The sequence below is a fragment of the Lichenostomus cassidix genome, chromosome 2, assembly GCF_008360975.1.
Source record: "Lichenostomus cassidix isolate B80296 chromosome 2, HeHo_3.0, whole genome shotgun sequence".
Classification (NCBI taxonomy): domain Eukaryota; kingdom Metazoa; phylum Chordata; class Aves; order Passeriformes; family Meliphagidae; genus Lichenostomus; species Lichenostomus cassidix.
Window position 1 is genome coordinate 76,344,937 of NC_139482.1, and position 22,031 is coordinate 76,366,967.

At 35.9% G+C, this 22,031-nt stretch overlaps 1 protein-coding gene across 4 annotated transcripts in view; it reads left to right on the forward strand.

Annotated features, from left to right (window-relative positions):
• CDH18 (cadherin 18) overlaps positions 1-17,982 on the forward strand; it is a 501,292-nt gene extending 483,310 nt beyond the window's left edge. For 3 of the 4 annotated variants that reach the window (XM_085052105.1, XM_085052106.1, XM_085052107.1), the window contains 3 exons: positions 4,377-4,494; positions 15,152-15,403; positions 16,613-17,982. In XM_085052105.1, the coding sequence (XP_084908231.1) occupies positions 4,377-4,494; positions 15,152-15,403; positions 16,613-17,115 (873 nt within the window). In that variant the 3' untranslated portion in view covers positions 17,116-17,982. The remainder of the gene's footprint in view (positions 1-4,376; positions 4,495-15,151; positions 15,404-16,612) is intronic. The other variant, XM_085052108.1, reaches the window with a different exon arrangement.
• The last annotated feature ends 4,049 nt before the right edge of the window (positions 17,983-22,031 follow it).

Below are 22,031 nucleotides of genomic sequence, written 5' to 3' on the forward strand. Positions count from 1 at the left end.
TCTTTTTGTATTTCCTGGCTGCTGAGTATTGGAAGGTCTTTAATGTCAGCCCTTCCTCTTTTCTTCTTTGGAAAATGCAAAATCATAAGTAGATTTGGTGTGCTGATGATCATACTCTTTATAAGACATTTATTATTACACTGACCAACAAGTGGCCCAGCACAAGCAGGAAATCACTGTGACTTTCTCTCCTTGTGGAACAGACAATTTACAGAAGAGGTCCAATTTCCTGTCTTAAGAGCAATTAGGTGTGCAAGGACCTTTCCTATTATCTAATGACTGCATGGTTTTCTTCAGTGCTCTTATTGAGACACCTCATTTAAAACCCTGGAAAATCTAAGTATCTAAGTAGGTCTGTCTGTCAACTAAATATCTCTTATTAAATGCTTATTAAGGTTGTATTCTTCAACTAACAGGACTCCTTTACATATATGAAAGGAATATATATTTTTATTTGCATTTCAAAAAGAGGTTTCAGATAAACTGTGACAGTTTTGCACTATACAAAAGCCAAAAAAAACACAAAAGTACATGGCTTTGCTCAGATGTTACTGTCTAGTCTAAGGAAATAAAAAAGTAAGATACTGTTCAACAAATATTGTGGAGGGGCAAATAAACTGATTGTGGAACAAGACAGGTGTTGCATATGCTAAAAAGTGTTCCTAGCTGGGTGGTTCTGAATCACTGAAAAGGCAGTATAACTTTGAGTTATCCATCGTCCTGTGAGAATGTTTCATAAAATTTATCTCTAAAGAACAAATCCTGTACTGCTGGGGACATTTGCTGGAGTTGGACTTCCAGGCTGCACTGTCTTGTAAGATTCCTTGTTTCTTTCCTCAGCACATCTATTTTGAAATTATTATGTGTGAGATAAACTAATCAGTAGATTGTCACTGGAAGACTTTTTGTGTTTGCTTGTTTGTTTTCAGAAGAGACTTCTATGGAGAGAAATCACAGTATCATCTAATTGCAGAGCCTCTGTCTCCTGCTTCTTCTTCCCTCCACTGCTTTATTTCCCATATAAAATAAAAATGCTTCAAGTGCTTAATGCTTAAGCCCTAAGCTTAAATGACCAACCCTAAGGCAGGTCAAAGAGAAAATGCTTATGAGAAGACAATCATTTCCATTCTGAAGTGACAGCTTTAGTCACCTAGTAATCATATATTTGAGAAGATAGACCAAGTATCTACAACAGATTCCAAGTGGAGCCTGGTAGATATTATATATTAAAGCAGATAACGTAACTGTGATTTGATCTTAGTTGGCATTCAGACTTGGAGAATATTGACTTCTAGACATATACGGGTCTTCTGAATGACTGTGAAATTTAGCCAATGTAGGAAAATGACATTTTGCAATCTTACACAAAGGAAATCAGTGCTAGCTGGCAAGGAATGCCTCTGCTATGTGTTTGTCATGTGTGTATTTAGTTGTTTATTGATTCACTCCTAAAAAGGTTTCTGAGTAGAATTCAGTACCTGCACTCTGTCCTCTTCAATTAGTTCTCCTCAGTTCTTGAAATTCTCTTTTCTTGACATGTCTTGCTTAAAAAAACAGAATAACCCTTCAGCTTCATCCTATCAGTATTGTCAGCTAGGCATTATTGCAGCTGAGATTGTGTCTACATTTTTATTTTAACCAGGTTTGGTAAGGTACATGTTAATGTCTGCTAATAGGCTATTTAGTTGGCCAATTAATTACAAAAGGGTTAATAGTACATTTGGGTGTCAAGATGACACATACTTTGGTTTTTCACCTCTGAATGAATATCTCAGAAATCTTTTCTTAAAGTGTGTGAGCATTCTCTTTAGAAACAGCTCTCTAAAAACGCTTTGACCTGTCCTATTAAACATACAATGTTTATTTTCTACATGAAAAAGCATGACTTCTGTACCATCCGGTTGGTATACTTTTTACGCACATTCATGAATGCAGGGAATATTTGAATTTCCATGAGTGAAATCAGGGAATATAGACAGTATATTTTGAGTTATAAAGTTAGTCTTAAAACCAAATAATTGTTATGCTAGTTGTATGGCACTGAGGCCTGGATCAAAGGTATTTTTGTTGCAAAATAGCATGCTCTTGAAGCAGCATTCTGTAAAATGTCACTGAATGTTTTATCTAGCAAAGGGCAACAGAATGAAAATTTATCCACTAGGCTGTCAAATAAAAGCTGAAGGTGCATGGCAAATTGACTTATATTTCACTGAGAAAAAGTACTGAGGATTTATAAATAATATTTAAAAAATAATATCTTTTTCCTATGGTCTTATCTGAAGATTTTACAGATGTGTATGGTATTTAACAGTATTTTTAGTATTTGAATAATAGAAACTGATTATTTTCAACATATTCTTCTATCCCCTTTTTTTGTCTTGCTTTGCCACATACCATTTAAACATTATGAACTAAATATACATAGCAAAGAAAATATTACATTTCTGGGTTTATATTGTAGTTTCACTAACAGCTGTGCTACCTTTGCAAAATTCAGTAGTGAAAAATTAGCTTTTCCCAAAATTTTCAACTAATATTACCATGACTTTGGCAAAAGTCATATGCATGATTATAGATATGTCAGATTGTTTCAGATTAATCTTACTCTGTTCCAATTCAGCAGAAAAAGTATTATGACAAACTTGTAAAATATTCTTAGTAACAATCATAAGTATTGTTAATTGTCTAAGGTGTGTAGCGTCAATGCAAATTACTTTATTGTATGTAGCAAGTGGAATAAGCATTATACCCTGTCGAGTTGTCATGGTTTAACCCCAGCAGGCAACTCATCCCCACACAGCCACTTGCTCACTCCCCCACCAGTGTGATGGGGAAGAGAATCAGGAAAATAAAAGAGAGAGATCTTGTGGGTTGAGATAAAGACAGGGTAATAGGTATAGCCAAAGGTGCACATGCAAGCACAGCAAAGCGAGGAAATCACCACTTCCCATGGGCAGGCAAGTGTTCAGTCATCTCCAGGAGAGCAGGGCAACATCACACATAGCAACGCTGACTTTGGAAGACATACATCATCACTCCAAACATCACCTCCTTCCTTCTTCATCCCCCAGCTTTATAAGTGAGCATGGCACCCTGTGGTGTGGAAAATCCTTCTGGTCAGTTGGGCTCAGCTGTCCTGGCTGAGTCCCCTCACACTTTCTCCTGCACCCCCAGCCCCTTCTCTGGTGGGTTGGTACAAGAAGCAGAACTGCCCTTGGTACTGTTGAAGCCCTGCTCAGCAATGATAGAAACATCTCTGTGTTGCCAACACTTTTTCCAGCACAAATCAAAACCACAGCCCCATACCAGCTACTGTGAATAAAATTGACTCTACCCCAGCCCAAACCAGAACATGGCTTTAAAATATAGTTGTTTTGCTTCTCTTATGTGAATGGAGATAGAGAACTCTGTGGTGTCTTTTAGTTTTAAAACAGACCAAACCACTGGAGCCCACACTGTTTATGTTTCAGGTTCAGTCCAGACTACAGCTGAACACTGAACAGAAAAATTCTTATGAAAAGACCACTTTCCCTCCCCCTTTTATGTTTCCCTCAGGATATCTATCAGCTCTGTGCAGCAGTCTGTGTGGGCTTCACTGCCTATATCACAGAAACAACTTTTATTGGATTCCACTTTAGCACTTCAGTTTCAAGACCCAGCATGAAAATGAAAGCAGAGGTAGAAATACTATTTGGTCCCACATTCCAAGAGCTTAGATCAATTTTAGTTGAAAGTAAATTTAAAAAACCACCAGGGCTTTTGAAGGCAAAGGTTCTACCTTTCCAAACTACCTCTGTCACACATGGTTGCTGCATCCAGTTCTGTTCCTTTTTGGGCAAACTGAACTGGAGCCAGAAGTGGCTGCTGTCCTTCCTGTTCTGTTCTCTGGCAATTTAAAACTGATTCTTAACAGGAATTTTAAGCAGAAATGTAGTATTATATATCTGCTATTTAAGTTAATTACTTTTCCCTACCAATATTGAAGTGCATCTAATTATAAGGACAGTAAGCAGATGATACTTCTCGTAGACCATCCTGGTTCAGCCTGTCTTTTCGCTCCATAAAAACAGACATTTTAATTCAGGAAGTCAGGAGGATGCAATGCAGATGGGGATAACCTCTATATCAGGTCCTGACCATATCAAAACATCAGAAAGTATAGATCCTTTAGATGCTTTTACCTGGTTCTGAAATGTGGTTCCTAAAATATTTCCTGCTAGAGAAATCAAGTTAATGACCCAGCCATTTCATCTGTTGAATTCAGCAGCAGTCAAGTAGAAAATTAGAATAAGGTAAACTTGAGCATCCTGCTGAGGTCAGATAGTATGTGGGTCAAGTTCAAATTTAAACACATTTACTGTTAATTTTTATTTCAGGTAATTCAGACCATCACGGCTACTGACAAAGATAACTCTGCAAATGGTGCAAGATTCCATTTTTCTCTTGATGAAGGGCTTGCTTTGAATCCCAACTTTACTCTAAGGAACAATGAAGGTAAATCAAATACATAAATCTCAAAGAAATGGGCTTGTGTTTTCTCTGGGATGTCTCAATTTAACAGAACAATTTCCGTGCATTTCTGGACAGAAAGGGAAAACTGTAATATGTCATCACTGAGCTGTTGGTTATCAAGGACATATGTACACAATATATTGCAAACTATGAATAATCAGATACTGCATTTTGGTTTTATATTCCATTTTATTTTAGCATTGATACTTCATACATTCAGGAATGTTTTTGAAAAGTGGATTTATGAAAAATATTTCAATTTGGCATATTTTTATGTGAATATCACTGACAGGGTACTGTTGAGGTTATTGCTGAAAGAAGAAAAAAATAATTTAAGTGGCATAATAATTGGAATTCGTGCTTTCTTTTAGAGCTATGACACCAAGAGCAGGTCCTTCTGTGCTTCCTGCATGATAGTCTGTTGCTTCATGCCCTTCCTTACAAAGTGTGCCTGAACATTACAGTCAGAAATCCATAGCAGATAGGCCCAGAGGGAAAACAGCCCTCAGAGTCACCCAGCCAACTGTTTCTGACAAGTTCTTGAGTGAAAAACTGTCTAACCTTTCTAAAACCCAAACCTAAATCAGCCTTGCTTTTTTGCCTTGTGGACTCCATTTTGCCACCTGTTGAAAGTAAACTTTAGATGGTTGTCTGAGTTTTCCTCGTGAGATTTTGTGCATGTGCATACTCTGTGGTTTTCTTTGTATGCCTGGGCTGAAGTGTGTGGGATTTGCTTTCTTTTACAGTTATATACTTGTAGTATTGCTGTGGAATACCTTCAGAGATGTTACAGATCACTAGTCCTCTGTAATGCATTAACTCCATCATTGGTATATTTGGTACATACAGTGATATTGAAACTATTCTTTACAGACTTTTTAATCTGTTTATATATATCTTTCAGGGAAGGAGATTTTATAATCTTCCTAAAGAATCTGTTCCAATGTTTAACCATACTTAACAACACAAAAAAAAGTCATGCTACTTGTTTGGACTACATTAATGGATTACATATTCTATTTCCAAATGAGATCAATACAGTATATATTAATATTAATAAATAATCATTAAAATAGAAGGACTAATTAATTTATTTATAATATTCCCTAAATGACATTCCACCTCTTTCCCAGATTAATGTAGCAATCCCGCTCAGATTGTGATGAAGCATTATAGCAAAAGCCAGACTGTTTTTCCTGAAAGGAAGGAGGTGTACTGTTATGTATTTTTGTATTTTAGTCTAAGTTTCCAATAAACTCGTTGAGTATTGGACTGTGATCTCATGTGAACCACTGTGGCCATGTTCCTTTCAATACAAGATACTTATATCAAAAATTGCTTTTGAATAGCTCTACTAAAATTGTGGCTCGTGACAAAATAGATATTTTATGGTTTCGAACACATTTAAAGCTGGATATGTATTATGTGTATTCATTACCACATAAGCTATTTAACTGCACAAATTTACAAGAGGGTGCAAACTTTTAACAATTCTTTGATGCAGCAGCATTGTGCTTTGGATAGAAATATTTGGCTTTACATAGAAATATTCAGCTTTGGACAGTACTTGCTGCTTTCTTGTTTCTTCCCCAAGAACAGCAAGCAATGACTTAGCAATCAACAGCTAAAAGCAGTGTTTGGACTACCCTCGATTGGATTTGACAGGGGGAAGAAGAGGAAGGAACTGAAAAAGATGTCTTTTAAGGTAAAGGGGTATTGTGCATTTTGTTTTACTTTCACCTAAGGAAGTAAAAAATTATGCACTTCCCACAGCATCTTGAATTAAACTTCTCACACCTACAGAGGCTTCAAGAATGCAACTTCCAAATTGGCCATGTAATTAGCAAAATGACCATTTAACTCACATCATAACAAGAAATTTTTCTTATTATGGATTGTTACAATTTTGCTTGGTACAAGACCCTTTGAATGTACTGTTTAAACACTCTATTTATTGGGACCTTTTCTTCGTGGTACATTCTATACATAAAGTATCATGGAAACATTTATGAAGTACATTCACAATATGCAGTTATCTAGCATTTACAACTCTCATATTTTTCATCTATTTCTATTCAGAAACAGTTTTTCTCTTGCTTTCTATTCTAGCAAATAGCTGAGAGAATGTGGGCAGAAAAAGCTTTTCTTAGGTCTGCGACAAGTTTGCACTTTTGAAAACTCATGTTTTTAAGCATCAGGTGTTAAAAGTACTCAGAATACTCTTAAGAGAAGATAGCTGCTATTTTTACCTCTGTATTTCCAAATTATATAAAGGCAGACATTCTTGGAGGGTTTTATCTGTTTGTTTGTTATGTTATGTATTTAAAGAAAAAGCCTACTGAAATCGCCTTAGGACAACTGTCAGTAGTATTTTGCAGAATGATAAAGCCTGACTTCTTGATGTCACATAGAAAATGGTAGTCAGTAGTAGCTGGATCTGTGACTACAAAACTACATTTCATTTGCAGTCACCTTCTAATCCAGTCATCCTCTCCCTTTGTTTCTTCAGGAAAAAGGTTTGATTTCATAAAAATAGCAGTAGACATTCTCTTCCCTTGTTTTCATAACCCAAAACAACAGTTTCTTTCTTTGACCCCGAATAGACTTTTGCATGAATGCACCCCTACTCCTTTATCATCAACAGACTCCACAGCAGTGCACTAGATCTTCAAATATTTATGTTTGTATCTATGAGCTTTGAGGGAAATCTAGGATTGTACAAGCATAAGATTCTGTAGTGTGTCCCTATCTACCTGTGCAGACTGCAGCAATGTACAATCCCAGCATGTTTATGATTCAGGTCAATAATATTCTATGGCTTCAGCAGACTAAATGGGTATTAAAACCTCAATCCAGAAAACTGATTATTTGACCAGTTAAACTTTTATCTCTTGGGCCTGAACTTGTGCATTTTCTAAATGAAAATCTCCACAATATTAAATCTCCATTCATGGAGTATTCACCCTCATAATGCAGAGCTTAAAGCCCTCAGGGAAATGTAGGGCAGGAGAGAGTCACAGGGCTATACCAAATATACCATCCAACAGAACTTAAGAGTTCTTTGGATCCCCTTCTGGATTCTGTTTGTGCTACAATTTTCATTTGAAAGAAAAAAAAAGGAAAATACAGGATATGATACTTCTTCTCTTCTGTATTTTTAATGAACAAGAGATTCTTTGTTGCTATTTGAGTTTTATTACATACTGAAAAAGTATTATTCAGAGAGAGTAAAAGCTTACAAGTATGAGCAAGAGTACACACAACAAAATAATGCAGTATCTCTAAGCATGTAAGCTCATGTAAGCAAGGCAGAGCAAGAGCTGGAATAAAAGTTCTTTGTTATACAAAGAAAATGCATTAAGTTGTAATAATTTTATGTAAGTTTAGAGAGCAAACTCAGAGAAGATGCCTTTTTGATTGTTTGGGAATTGTACTTTTGAAGATCTTTTAATGAAAACAGAGTTGTTTCCATTTTATTCTGCATAGAAAATTGTTACAATTTCCATTAAAACCTGAGATGCCAAGTTTTTTCTCGGCTGTGTTCTTATGTTGTAGATCAGATGCTACATAACTCATTTCGTTGTTGTCTGTGTTCTCCTCACTTTCTATTTTAGGATCTTATCAATAATTTTGTAATCCTTTTTCCCTTTGTGAGTAGTATCACTTTACCCTAATCAGAAACATCTTCTTTTGCATATCCCATTAAAAACTTCCCAGAGCAATATGGGGCTAAAACCATCTTCTGTTGGGAAATCAGAGTAAGGATGACAGAAGTTCTTCACAACAGATCTGTTTCTATGTATTGAATTCTAGACTTGTACTGTATTTTTCTTGCCCTAAAAATAATATTATTTTTCCAGATGCTTAAAGAATTGTGGATATATTTGTCAAAATTTCTTAGTTTGAAGAAAAATGCATGTGAACATGTCATTATTATATTTCCAACCATTAATATGTAGACACACTTCTCTTTCAGAACTTACATTGCATTTTTCAGGAGATGAAAAAAGATTGAAACCTCAGAGAACAGTTCACTTAGAGCACTCAGGAATTTACTGCACTGTAAAACACTGTTTTGCTGGTGCTATTTTTTATCGCAAGATATACAGTCTACCATGGGTGCTGCAGTGGTATTGTAATTTCCTACATTCATCCAACACTGCCAATAAGATTTGTGCATTCTCTTTCTTTAATAAATTGAGATTGCTGTCTTCTGATAGCAGACTAGGTTTACCTTACTTTCAATGTAGAGCAACTCCCTAGAGAATGCTTGGCATTTGTTCTCCTTTTATTTCTTCAGGACGGAGTTTTCATATCACAAATGTATTTGCAATTTATTTTTCCCCTCTGCCCACTTACCTCAAAGATCTGGCCCTTTGATTATTGCTGAAGTGATGGAGAATGTTCTGGAATTGGAATAAAGGTATGCCATTTTTCTAATACTATAATTCTGGAGAGTCCTTTTTCTTAATTTTTTGTCAGAAGATACATTAATACCCACAGGAGTAGAGATGTGGTTTTCTGTAAAATCTGGAGCACAATGATTTCAATATCACCTGTATAAAATGAAATTTATAATGTGTTCATCCACCCATGCCTGTGATACATATTGACTTTTCTCCTGGTGTCACAGATCAAAAAAAAAATAGGAAAAAAAGGATAATTTTTCTCATCATTGCTGTTATTTAGGAGAGAAGCCTCCAAGGAGTAATTGATCCCATCCCACCGTGAAATTCTTACAGAACCTTGTGTTTATCTCTCTGCCCTCCTTATTTCCTACCATACTGGATAATGTGTCTGTGAACTGACTTCAGGGCTTTAAAGTTGCCAGTGAGCATGCCTGATACCAGATCATGTGTGAGTTGTTCTAGAACATCTGAACTGACCTTTAAAAAGTCAGATAGAAACCCCCACTTTGCAGCCCAACACGAGGGGAAAACAGACTCAGAGTTCCTGCTCTCGTTTACATCACAGTGTCATGCTTGCTCTGCTTATGTGGTATTGAGAGTTACTACTGACCTTCTGTGAAATATCATCCTGCAAAGAGACAAGTTGTAACTTGAGAGAAATGGTATCTGAGAAAGTGCAAAGTTAACATCACACATGGTGACTGTAAGTACATTCCACAGAAGTACTGTTACTGAAAATGACTGAATGTCTGAGTAGGTATTATCACAGAATCAACAGATGGAAGTTAAAAAGGAATTCTACCATGAGTACAACAGACAGAAAACCAGGACCAGCTACTGTAGAGGGAGACATTTTCCTTCTTCAGGCCTCTGAACATCTTTGAAAATTTTTTGATTTAAAAAAGTTGTCTCTAAGATTGGTCATAAAGGTAGGTTGGTACGTAGTGTACAGGTTCTTGCATTTCTTTTCTGGACTGCAACCTGTTGGTGGTTCACAAACCAACCATAAGCAAATACATTTCAGGCCCGAAAAGTTTTCTATGTTACTTTTTATTTTTGCTACCCACTGAACTAGAAACTTGCAATAGCTTTTTGCCCACTGGCAATAGCTTTGAAGCCAGCACAAAAGAAAATATATTTACAAGAGTTATCAGTAAAGAAACTAAACAGAAATGCCTGTCAATGTACTCCACATAAACAAATTAACAGCTCCAACTTTAGAAATGTAAGAAATGCAAATCATTCCAATGTATCTTCTTTGGTTTTAATTAGTTTATGACTTCTCAGAAAATTTATAGTGGTTGAAATGCTGATACAAGCAGAACTGAAAATTGAAACATGCCTTAATGCATAAACAGGATTTTACTCTATTTTTTTTATTTGTCATGTCTCTGCTTGTAATGAATAATGTGTCAAAGGAATTCTCAAATTATGAATAATAAATGAGAATCCTCCAAAGTGCTCCAGTAGTCACCTTCCATGGTGTTATCATTGTATCTCTTCTTCCTTGATTTTCCTATGTCCTCCTTTCTTATCTAACTTCAGAAGCTCAATGTAAAAAGGCAATGATGATGGAAAAAAAACCCGTGATAACAGCTTTGTATGCAGTGTACAGTCTGTCTTAGTGAGCTACCACATCTTCAGAGGGTGAAGACTTGCTGTGTTAAAGCCATGCAGCATTTCCCATGGGTAACCTCAAACTCACTTCAGATGAATCTTAAGTTCTAGTTGATATATTTGCAACAAACAGCCCAAATAGAAAAAAGTTTAGATCATTAGAAAGTTTAGATTAAGTGGGGCCATGTACAACACAAGGAATCAGGTAAATATTTTTTTCTCCATGTGGGTGTTATAAATTTCCCTTAGTCTTTTAATCTCCAGTGAGTCCTGGTTCTTATACTCACTGGGGGGAAGTTCACCATTTAAATCTATTGAGATAAAAACGTCTTTCCATCCAGACCTAGAAGAATGAGATCTGTAGCTCTTATCATCCTACTGCTATTGCTGCTGTCCTATACACTTGTCTTCCCTGACTAGTTGCTGCATCTGTTTTCAGATACCAAAGAAATCTCTCAATACATAACCCTGTGGCTGCCTTTCAAGCAACTATAGTTGATATAACTTTTTTCCCCCTTTCAATAAACTCTTTTCTAGGTCATCAGTGTCTGTCTTTGTACTTGGCTTCCTGTTGTTTCTACAAATTGTGAGGTTTTTTGTTCTGTGCAAAGCTCTTAAAAGTTGCTGTCTTTCTAGATCTTCTCTCAACCTGTTCCTATAATGTTTTTTGATAAAGAACAAAAACAATTAAAATTTGAAAGCTTAGAACATCAGAATAGTTGTCACGATGTGTTGCTGTTGAGCCGCTAGCAGAGAAAAAGACTCGAGTTTTCAGTGTGACAAGAAAGAAGAAGTTTATTATTTTGATTCCAATATATATCGACTTTTCAGAGGTTGCCCAGATTGGTCAGCTAGAAACCTCCCCCTAGGCCTGATTGGCCAGGCCTGAACTGTCCAAATCTCGAGACACTGTTTCAAAACATCCAGACTTTATCTTTGTTTATAAAACACAGAAGAATGTTCTCACGGGAAAGACCTGTGCTAGCCACAAGGATGCAGTCAACATTGCAGTTTGGCTAAACTTTTTTTATCCTCATTTTGTTGGCATACCTTTATTGTCCTAAAGAACAGAGCTCTGACTAGAACATTAGAGATGTAAGTTTTGTATCATGACACTATGATTAGCTTTGATAATTTTCTACTATTCTTGATTCTCAATGACCTTTGAAAAACCTGACACACTTTCCTTTTTTGAAAAAAAGTTAGATATCTTGTTTGTACAATATTTTGAGAAATTTAATGGGAAAAAATAGTATGTGAGAGTTCAAATACTTTCTAGTATTTTACTTACATGTAAACAATATGCACTAAGTTACTATATCTGAATATGTGATGGAGTAATAGTGAGGATTAACACCTCTGATGATCCTGGGAAGAGAAAAATTTCCATGCCAGTGTCTGAAAGATCATACTTCTTATTTGTGTGAAAATATGTGATATTTCATTGAAAGAAAATCTTACACTGTTTTTTTGAGAGTGCTCAGAACTGAGTATGTTATACAGAAACTCCTGGATATGTCATGTAACATTTGTTTCTACAGAAGTCTACTTACTACTCAAGAGAGTAGTATACAAACAACACAGATTCACCGTGGCAATTCTTTGAAATTAAATTTTTGTACTGGTTCCCTCTTTTAATATAATTGTGTCTTATACTAATATTTCATTGTATCTTATACTAATAATTAATTGTATGATGTTAACAATATAAGAAAAAACAATTTAATACTGAATTAACGAATACAACATTGAAATAAAAAAATATGTGCTTTTTTCAATTTGTTTTTCTTTTGTGCAGTGTAAAAATGTCAGTTCCTTGTTTGGCAAGACCTTTCTCACAGGGAGGCGTGGTTTAATTATAGCTTTTTTCATATTCTTTCACTGTAGCATTGAATTATATAATTTGCCCATTTCTTCATTTTTGTCTTTTTTTTCTCACAATTTTTCCCCATCTATCCACAGTTACCCTCATAGCATACATTCTCACATCTCAATGTTTTTTCCTTTACATCTTTGCCAATAGTCTCAGTGCTACAATTCTATCATTACTGCAAGATTCCTGATAAGGAATTCTGTTTTTCTTCATTATATTCAGTCTCTGATGCTGTGGTTGTCAGCAGCATTTTCAGCACTGCTTCTGGAGCCGTGGAGTGGTACTGGATCATTCACTCTACTTTAAATTTATGTCACAAGCAACATGTGCAGCACTTGGCCTTGTACCTCCTCTGGACTCTGTGTAGAACCCAATGGAGCACAGATTCCATCATCACAGTTTTTTTCTCTTTTAAATTTATGAAATAAGGTTAAAGTTGCATTACAGCTCAACAGAATAGTGTAATCATACTGCAGAAGGAATTTTCATGCCACAGTGTGTCATGGTGTGTGCATGAGGCTGTTTAGGGATACTTAAAGACCTGGAGACTGTTGGAATAGTTTTGAGGCACTGTAAAAGGTGAGAGGAAACAAACCTGGTGAACTCTATTTCATACTGTCTGAGAAGAGTCTCTGGTGTATGTTAATAGTAGTGACTGTCCTTGGGTGTTATGTAAGAGTCCTAGTTGGCCCAGAACAACAAAATACCAGAGAGAGTGTTAAAACTCATCAGCATGAGCTGTTGATGGTCCAGAGATCATACTTGCTCCCTAGTCTTGTTTTGTTTAACAACCAGCAGGAGATAAAAAAAGAAATTGCTAGATAAGAGCTCTGCTAATAATCTTCAATAAGTTGCATTTCAAGGAAGGGAAACAATTATAAATTGCATTCTGGAAAGTCAGTGGAGTTTTTCTTGCATATGAAGGAAATGATAGTGTGGATCATTTTTCTGAATGTAGAATGGCGGAAGCAGCAGTCATCACTTTACATATACTGCAAACATTAACTTTTTTTTATGCAAAGTATGCATTAATTTGAAATTCCCTTCTAATCACAGATAGGTGAGTTTATTTCTTCTCTTGGGTTGTGTCTAGAACTCAATCTACACTGCTCTGACAGCTGAGAAGCAGATCAGGTAAAGATCATTTTATAGTCTATGGTGGTTTTCCTCTTTGAAATGTGGAGATTTTACCTGTGTCCTCCAGCAGTGTCAGGGAAGTTGGAGGTTACAGTCTAGCTACCATTAAAAAAGTGGAGTAGCAAATGGACAAGATATTATTAAAAAAAAAAAAGAAGAAAAAAAAAAGAAAAAGAAAAAGTTTTTTATTCAAGATTATGTAGGAGAAAGATAAAACTGCTGATTATACCCATATGGGTATAGGTGGTCTATAATCATGGCCTTAATGCCCCTGCTCAGTCGGTTACTGGAGAGGCAATTTTCTTTATAAAATAAATGCATTTTGAACTTCAGTGGTATCAACATTTTCACAAAGTGACATGGGTTTCATTTTTCCATAGATTATGATAAAGCCATTTAATACTGTAGATACAGAGGTAAGGAAAATGAAGAAAATTTCTTGTTTGTTTTTTTGCTTGTAATAGGAAGAGAAACCTGGAAGATGTATTTTTGTGCTTATCTCTCTTGTGTTATTTGTTAAAAAAATTCCAGTCTCACAACCACACAATTTGGAAACCCTGTGACAAGCAACACGAGAAGAAAACTCTTTTCTTCTAATGTCTCTTTCCAATTATCAGTTATCTCTCCAAAACTGCTTCTGTCTCAAATTCTAACTGTCTCCAGTTTTGCTTATCTTGCACTTTTATTCAAGGGCTATTACTTTCATAGTGTTGGCAACAAACTGAAAATTAATTCTACACATGTGAATATTAGCTATAACTGTATATTGTAGCATTTCTTCCCCTTCATTCTCTTTATGACCCTTAATTTCTTGAATTTAACGGGATTTGGGTGGCAACTTCCAACCCTCCTTATTGCCTACAAATGCTCTTGCAACGTGCGTGTAATAAGCAGTAGATTTTCCTTGACTGCAATATATGCTAGGTGTAACCACAAGTAACAGAAAGGTGACAAAGTCTTACATCACTATATCTTCCCTTTGCTTACTTATATTCAACCTCTACTAGTTTAGGACATGTAATATCCTCTCCTTTTCCTGTCCTTTGTCTTCCCTCTTCCTTCAGACATCTCCATAGCATGTGTCTTTAGTCACTGTCCTTTCAGATATTTTCTGAAAGCTCAATTAAACTTTAAAACCTGTCACAAACAGTAAAAAAATAAAGTCAGATTTTAGCTTTTACTAAAGAATTTTTAATATTCTTCTGAGAATCAAGAGGATTTTCTGTTGAGCAAAAATTTCACAACAGATATCTTCATAATTCTGGGTATAGAAATTGACAAAGGTCCACATGCTACCAACAGCATAACATGGGATGAAAACACTTGCAAGTTGGACCCAAAATGTTTGTTAAAGTTCACTTAGATTCCAATAAAAAGACAAGAATTTTAAATAATTTTATTTACATAATGCTAGACCTTTTCTTTCTCCTCTATTGGCCAGAAATGCTTCCTGGCAAATCTTAATTCTAGATTGTGCATTTGCACATATTAGGACTTTCCCAGTTTTAAGATGCCTCATGCTTCTACTTAATGGGAAACAAGCACTCAATAACATATTCATTTTTAACTTCACTGAAATGCTACTCTTGTTTTGATATTGTAGATAATACAGCCAGTATCCTGACAAGACGAAGGAGGTACAGCCGAACCACTCAAGACATCTATTACCTCCCAGTTTTGATTTCTGATGGAGGAGTGCCCCCTCTCAGCAGCAGCAGCACCCTCACCATCCGGGTTTGTGCCTGTGAGAGAGATGGACGAGTGAGAACTTGCCATGCTGAAGCTTTCCTCTCCTCGGCTGGCTTGAGCACAGGAGCTTTAATTGCAATCCTGCTCTGCGTTGTCATCCTCCTTGGTAAGCCATTTGCAACTTTCTATCTAACATGCTATCCCTCCAATCCCTCTCAGAATGTGACAGGACACAAGTTTTTAACATGGTATGCTTTTGAACCAGTGGTTGCCTGGTAGTAGGAGGCAATTAGAAACACACGGCTGTGATTAGGGGGGAAAGGTTTAGCTAAAATTAATAGGGAAAAATGCCTTTAAAGTACATGCATGAATATCTGGAACCCAGTAGAAATTACTTTTCAGAGGTTATCAAGTAATTAGCACTGCAGATCTTTTTTCCTGTAATTTGTAAAGATTTCAAAAAGCGACTGACTCTAATTCCACATCTTGAACAGTGTGAAAAATTATAGAAAATAGATGGAGAAAGCTTTTTGAAATGCATTATGCTGTAAGAAGCACCATTAGCACTCTACAAAAGCCATTTCTTAATTACCTTTGTGGAATAAACTGATAGCAATGTACAACATAATCCACAGGGGCAAGGGACATAGGAGGATACAGACAGACCCATAAGATTAATGCCATTGCAAATGCATTTCCTCTTGACTTTTTTTAGGTTTTTTATTTTCCCAGGCCAATTTCTGTGTTACGCATTAGTTAATGTTGTGGCTGGTTTTGGTTTGGGTTTTTTTCTGTCAGAGACACAGCTTGCTGCAAACGTGACTTTCTGCTACTCATGTGACTTGCTGCATTCTTACAGAGATGACACGAACTAATAGTAATTGCAGTGTGACCAATATAGGATATTTTGAGGATTTTTCCCCAAAGACTACATTTTCTAAGGACTACTTTCCTTACAGCTTTCTTCAGAATTTTCTTGTCAGAAGGCTGTTTTAAAATATATAGTTATACATTTAGTTTATAATTTTGTATTTTATTACAAAAAATTGAATATTCATAAGGAAAAAAAAATAAACTTTCTACATGTTAATTCAATCTATATGCTAAAAATTCATTTTAATGAAGCACTGAAAGCCCTGGACTATGCTTCCAAAAAATGCCAGCTCTAGTTGCTCATCTCTCATTTACCTGAAAGAAAGTTGTCTCCGCTTATGTCCTTAATTAGATCCCTAATAAACTAGGTAGCAGATGATCCCAGATACCAGTTCTGAAAATACCAGCCTGAAAATATTACCCCTCAGTATTTTTTAAGTAGTGTCTGCTATTTCTGTAACATATTCAGATGCAGACTTTAAACCTACTCTAATATCTGCAGTTTTCTCTTTAGCAATTGTGGTCCTTTTCATCACCCTAAGACGCAGCAAGAAGGAGCCCTTGATCATTTCAGAGGAAGATGTCCGGGAAAACGTTGTGACATATGACGATGAGGGGGGCGGAGAGGAAGACACAGAAGCATTTGACATCACAGCACTGCGGAATCCATCTGCTGCTGAAGAGCTAAAATACCGGAGGGATGTTCGTCCTGAAGTGAAGCCTCTGTCCAGGCATCATCCCTCCTCAAGCCTTGACAGTATAGATGTTCAGGAGTTCATTAAACAAAGACTGGCAGAGGCTGATCTGGACCCCAGTGTGCCCCCGTATGACTCCCTGCAGACATATGCCTATGAGGGTCATAGATCAGAAGCTGGGTCTATCAGCTCTCTGGATTCCGCAACAACACACTCCGACCAGGATTATAATTACCTTGGAGACTGGGGACCCGAGTTCAAGAAGCTAGCTGAACTCTATGGGGAAATAGAATCAGAAAGAACAACTTAGTTGGTAATTCCCAGAACAGAGAAGTTCCTAAACAACTGGACGGATAATGACAACAACAGTAACAAATAAAAAGTGAATACAGTACTTGGAACTGAGTAAGTTGTATGCAGTTACTGTGGAACAAGTGCCCTTTTCATATTTGAAACTGGGTTCTCCAATTGGAAGAAAGTCAAATTTTGAAAAATACAGAAAAAAGAATCTATTGTCCCTTGTGTATTTTTTTTAATTGCTCAATAAATTCTCTGGTACCGTATCTGCAACAATACCTAAAGTAAAGCCAAGCAATGACATTTTTATTGCAATATGTGTAACATTTCCAAGTTACAGTAAGTTTATGGTCGTGTCTGTTGAAGAAGAGAGCTAACAGAGGATCAAATCTCTTGCAGGTGGTTGTGATGTTTCATTTCTAGCTGTGCTCTAGGCCTTGTGATCTCAACATGAGGTAGCCAATGGGGTTTACTATCAGTGTGAGAAGTGCTACCAGTCTGTTTTCTTTACAGAGGTGATAAGCCACACCTGTCCTCTGAAACAAATGGTCCTTTGATGATTTAGTCTTACTGAATTAGCAGTTTGCATTGAGAAGCTGTCATTTCATTATGTCCTTCATAATCTTGTCATCCATAACCAGCTAACAGATGGAGGGCATAATTTTCTCTAGCTCAAACACAGCTCTGGCCTTTAACTCCAGACCTGCTCTGCTACTGCTTGCTAGAGGAACTACTGTTTCCAGTGTTGTGCTTTTAATTTTTGTTTTTTTCACTGGAACATTGTTCATTTAAATGGAATAGGCCCAAAGTATTCTTTATGCAGCGAAGCAGATGAAGCATAGGCTTTTTCAATAAAAGCAACAATGGCAGCACCATTAAACGATGCAGTTGTTTGGTTCACTGTGCTTCATTCATGTAAAGAGCTGAAGCTTTTTAAATCTTTTGCTGGTCTGAGTCCAGGAGCTGCAACAGTGTGCTTAAAACACAGAGCTCTTAATCATAATGTTTTTCTATTTCTGTGTGTGACTAAAAGCAAAATAGAGCTGCTGGTAAGACATTGGGATAGCAGAAGTTGAAACAAGGAGAATAAGATGATGATGCTTTTTTCTTTTAAGTTAAATTTACTGATATTTATTTCTCCTAGAGTAATTGCCACCTAAGCAGAACAAGATGGTTTTTCTCTATTTCAAGCATCATGGAAACAGGAACATTTTAAGTCAGTGAGGGAAAAATATACCATTACTGTGGTTCCTACGGATTAAGTAAATTGATTTCTTACATTAGTAACTTTATAGCATTGCAGAACTGATAGTTCTCCTTAATATTGTAGGCTGCTTAACAACTAATCCAGCAGTTTGGTTTTGTTTTTGGTTTTTGGTTTTGTTTTTTGGGGTTTTTTTTGGGTTTTTGGTTTTTTCAGCATTGCAGCTGCAGAACTGCTAAACAGTTCTGCTTAACATAGCAGGCTGCTTATCACCTCACCTAGCAGATTCTGATTTTCCCTTTGTTTTGTTTGAAACTTTAACCTTTTTTTTATCTTTCTGGTGATAATACTGTGACAGGACCAGGAACTCATAATATCCCATGAGAGGTTATGACCTATAATGCACATGACCTATTAAGAGTCCTCTGCTTCTAATCGTAGCTTCACTTAGGGAAATGGACTTCTTCCAGTATGCATTTGAAAGGAAAACTGTCCAGAGAAGAAGCTGTGTCCTGTTTTCTTACTCTCTGCTCTGGTGTGCAGAGTGATTCAGATTTGTATGCTGCACTAGATTCCTCCCTCTGCCTTTTAGGTGCCACTTACATTCAGCTTAGTAAAGAAGGGTCTATATTTATTGCTGATCTACTGTGAGCCACACAGGTGAACCAGATGATTAAACCTTCTTTTCTTTACACTATGGTTGGCTAGTCCTAGACATGACTGAAATTTCTGATCAGTTCTACTTTGAAGAGTTTGGGTTTTTTTTAATTTACATAAGCTCTTTCGAGAGATGTAGTTGACTGCTTTTGGTTTAAACAGCCTTCTGGAAAAAATAGGAAGTAGCTTTGTAAGAAACTTTTCACATTCTAAAAATGATTAGTTGCGTTGTAGTTACAGAATTGGTTTTTAGTACACTATGCCGTTTGAAAATTGTAATATTTCTTCTTACTTTCAGAATCTTAACCCACAAGAAAATTTAGTAGGGAAAACACCCTGAACCCTAAAATATTATGCTGATGACTTGAAAGTAGTTTAATAATTTGTGTTCATTTTTAAAAACTTTTTATGAAATGCAGAATCTTCTAGAAATGCATTTAAGGAGATATTCTTACTGTAGAATGAAGTTAAACAGATGTTTAAATGCAGTAAGAGTTACACACAAAATACGGTTTATATATTGACTTTTGGGGGGGGATAGAGCTAGGATATGTTTCAGTTTTGTCCCAAATGAAGCAACTTATCAGTTGTGCAATTTTATTAGGAGAAATTTTATTTTTATTTAGGTCTCACTTGCTTTATGCCAACATCTAAATTTTTATGCTGTATGAGTAGAGTGTTAAAAAAAAATGTTTCAGCATTACTACTACCATAATACTTTGTATCACAGCTGCATGAAAATTGCATTCATTGTTGTATTATAGTTTTGAGAACTAGGTATTAGTTATCTTTATGTCTTTTCCCTCTGGCCCTACACCAAAGAAGGGAAAATCAACTGTGTTTTGTGTTTCAAGCAATGTTCTTGCCATTGTTTTTTGGTTTTTTTTTTTTGGGTTTTTTGTTTTGTTTTGTTTTGGTTTTTTTTTTTGTTTTTTTTTTTTTTTAATTTGCATCCAAGAAGGTTCAGGCTTAAAGGCAACAGAAGTGCAGTGACATAAGCAAATAGTCACTCCTTACGCTAATAGTCTGTTTAAGTTAATCACATCTCAGAGAAATAAGAATCCCCTTTTCACCATTCCTGGTGCTCTCTTTGCTGCTGTACAGCATCATACCCCAGGAAACCTGAATCCATTAACTCTGTGGGGTTATTGAGACGCTGCTTCTGTGATGCTGCAGTGTGTCCTGTTTGGTAGGTCCCATCCACAGTGATCGCCAAATGTGCTTTTCTGTCATGATATGTCTGCATGCTTGCTATGCTTACTGTTTTTTATTCAAATACACATCACAGTGTCGTGTTGTTTGCATGACAAATAACAGAATATTAAATCTTCTGGGCCACAGAAGAAGGCCTCACAGTGCAGAAAGAACAGGTTTACAGATTTTTTATCCCAAATTCACAATTTTTTCCTTTGGTCCTTTGTGTCCTAAAAACAAATTTAAACTATGTTTGAGAAATTCTATGTTGACCTAGATTGAAGTGGAAGAAAATGAACACTGTATGCCATGGATGGCACAATAGTTTTGTAACATTGCTGATTTAAACAAAGTATACATTCAGTGAAAGTATTGCAGAAAACACTTTCTTAGTTTATGGTTAAGTCTGATTATATAGATTATGCTTAAAGCTTTCATGGGTCTATTGTTTATTCATATTCTCAAATATTTTCCTATTAGCCTAAATAGTAATCCTGTTGCTGCTTAACAACTAAATGCTGAAAACTGCCAGTTTGACTTAAACTGGAAATACTGGGTAAAGTTAAATGGCACATGCAAAGTGATACTTAAGGGCTTTTCTATTTACAATTTGATTTCTGAAACAACCATTCAACTAATAGTACATTTCCACCAAAATAATTAGTTGCATTCCTTCAAACAAACCCTCTTTCTTGTAATGGTGAGGGCACTCAGTATGCTGTAATCTTGACAAGTCATTTGAACAAATGGTCAGTAAAAGAATTTTAAAATGTGAAACTGTATTGTCAAAGTAAAACCTGTCAAAAATGTAGTTTAATGCACTTTAAAGGCAAGGAAGAGCTTGAATTCAGCTGGCATTAGATTAAGATTCACACGTTGAAAACAAATTAATTTGTTTGCCAGTGTTACCTTTTATTACATACACATAGAAGACTGTAAAAGTTGAAAGTAATTTTACTCTGTTATGCACTTTATTTTTTTGCATTCTTCTTAGAAAACCAAAATAACTGCAGGCATTTTGAGTTTTAATTCTAATTGATGCAGTTGTTTAAATTGGGAATACTGGAAAAAAGTCTTATGTGAAAGTATTCTTTCTGGTATTTAAAAATAATTACAAAATTTCTGTGGCCTAAGAATTTTTAAAACCATCCTTTAGAAAATCGAAGTATTGGACCAGTCTGAAATTAACCAAACATAAGCTCACACAAGGGTAACAAAGGGAGTGTTCTAAATGCAAAGGATATGAAATTATGCTGCCTAGTGTTACTTTGTGGATTATACAGTTCTAAGACCTGGTACTTGAAGTACATATAAATGGCACAGTGCATTCTATGGAGCATTAGAAGTGTGTTGCAAGTTTTGGGCCATCCTTATTTTTCCAAAGTCTCCAAAAATATATATATATTTTTTAACAAAGAGTAATGTAAAGTATACCTCCTTATGCAAGTGTTACTGATAGAAATTGTTACATTTTCTTTTAATAAACAAAAGGGACAAAATCTTTTATTCGTATTTTTCAAATAAAACGTGCTCTTTGCTATGGTGACGGGTTATTGTATTCCTCATCATAATTCAAATGTGTTATTTTGTCTTCACTCCTGTATTCTATACTCACCAAGGAACCAGAACCTCTAAAGACACTCGTCTTGACAACTCAGATGTGACACACTTGTATTAATGAGGCCAATGTCAGAAACGGTTTGGGAACTTGAACCGGATCTTTAATGCCTGATATTGCACTTGGATGTGCCACTATTGCAAAGACTGTCTCACATGATTATTGCTACAGATGGATAGGGATAGAGAGAAACCATGAGATCCTTTACAACAGACTGCAGTATAGCTGCTAAATGGTTCATTACTTTTACTTGTGG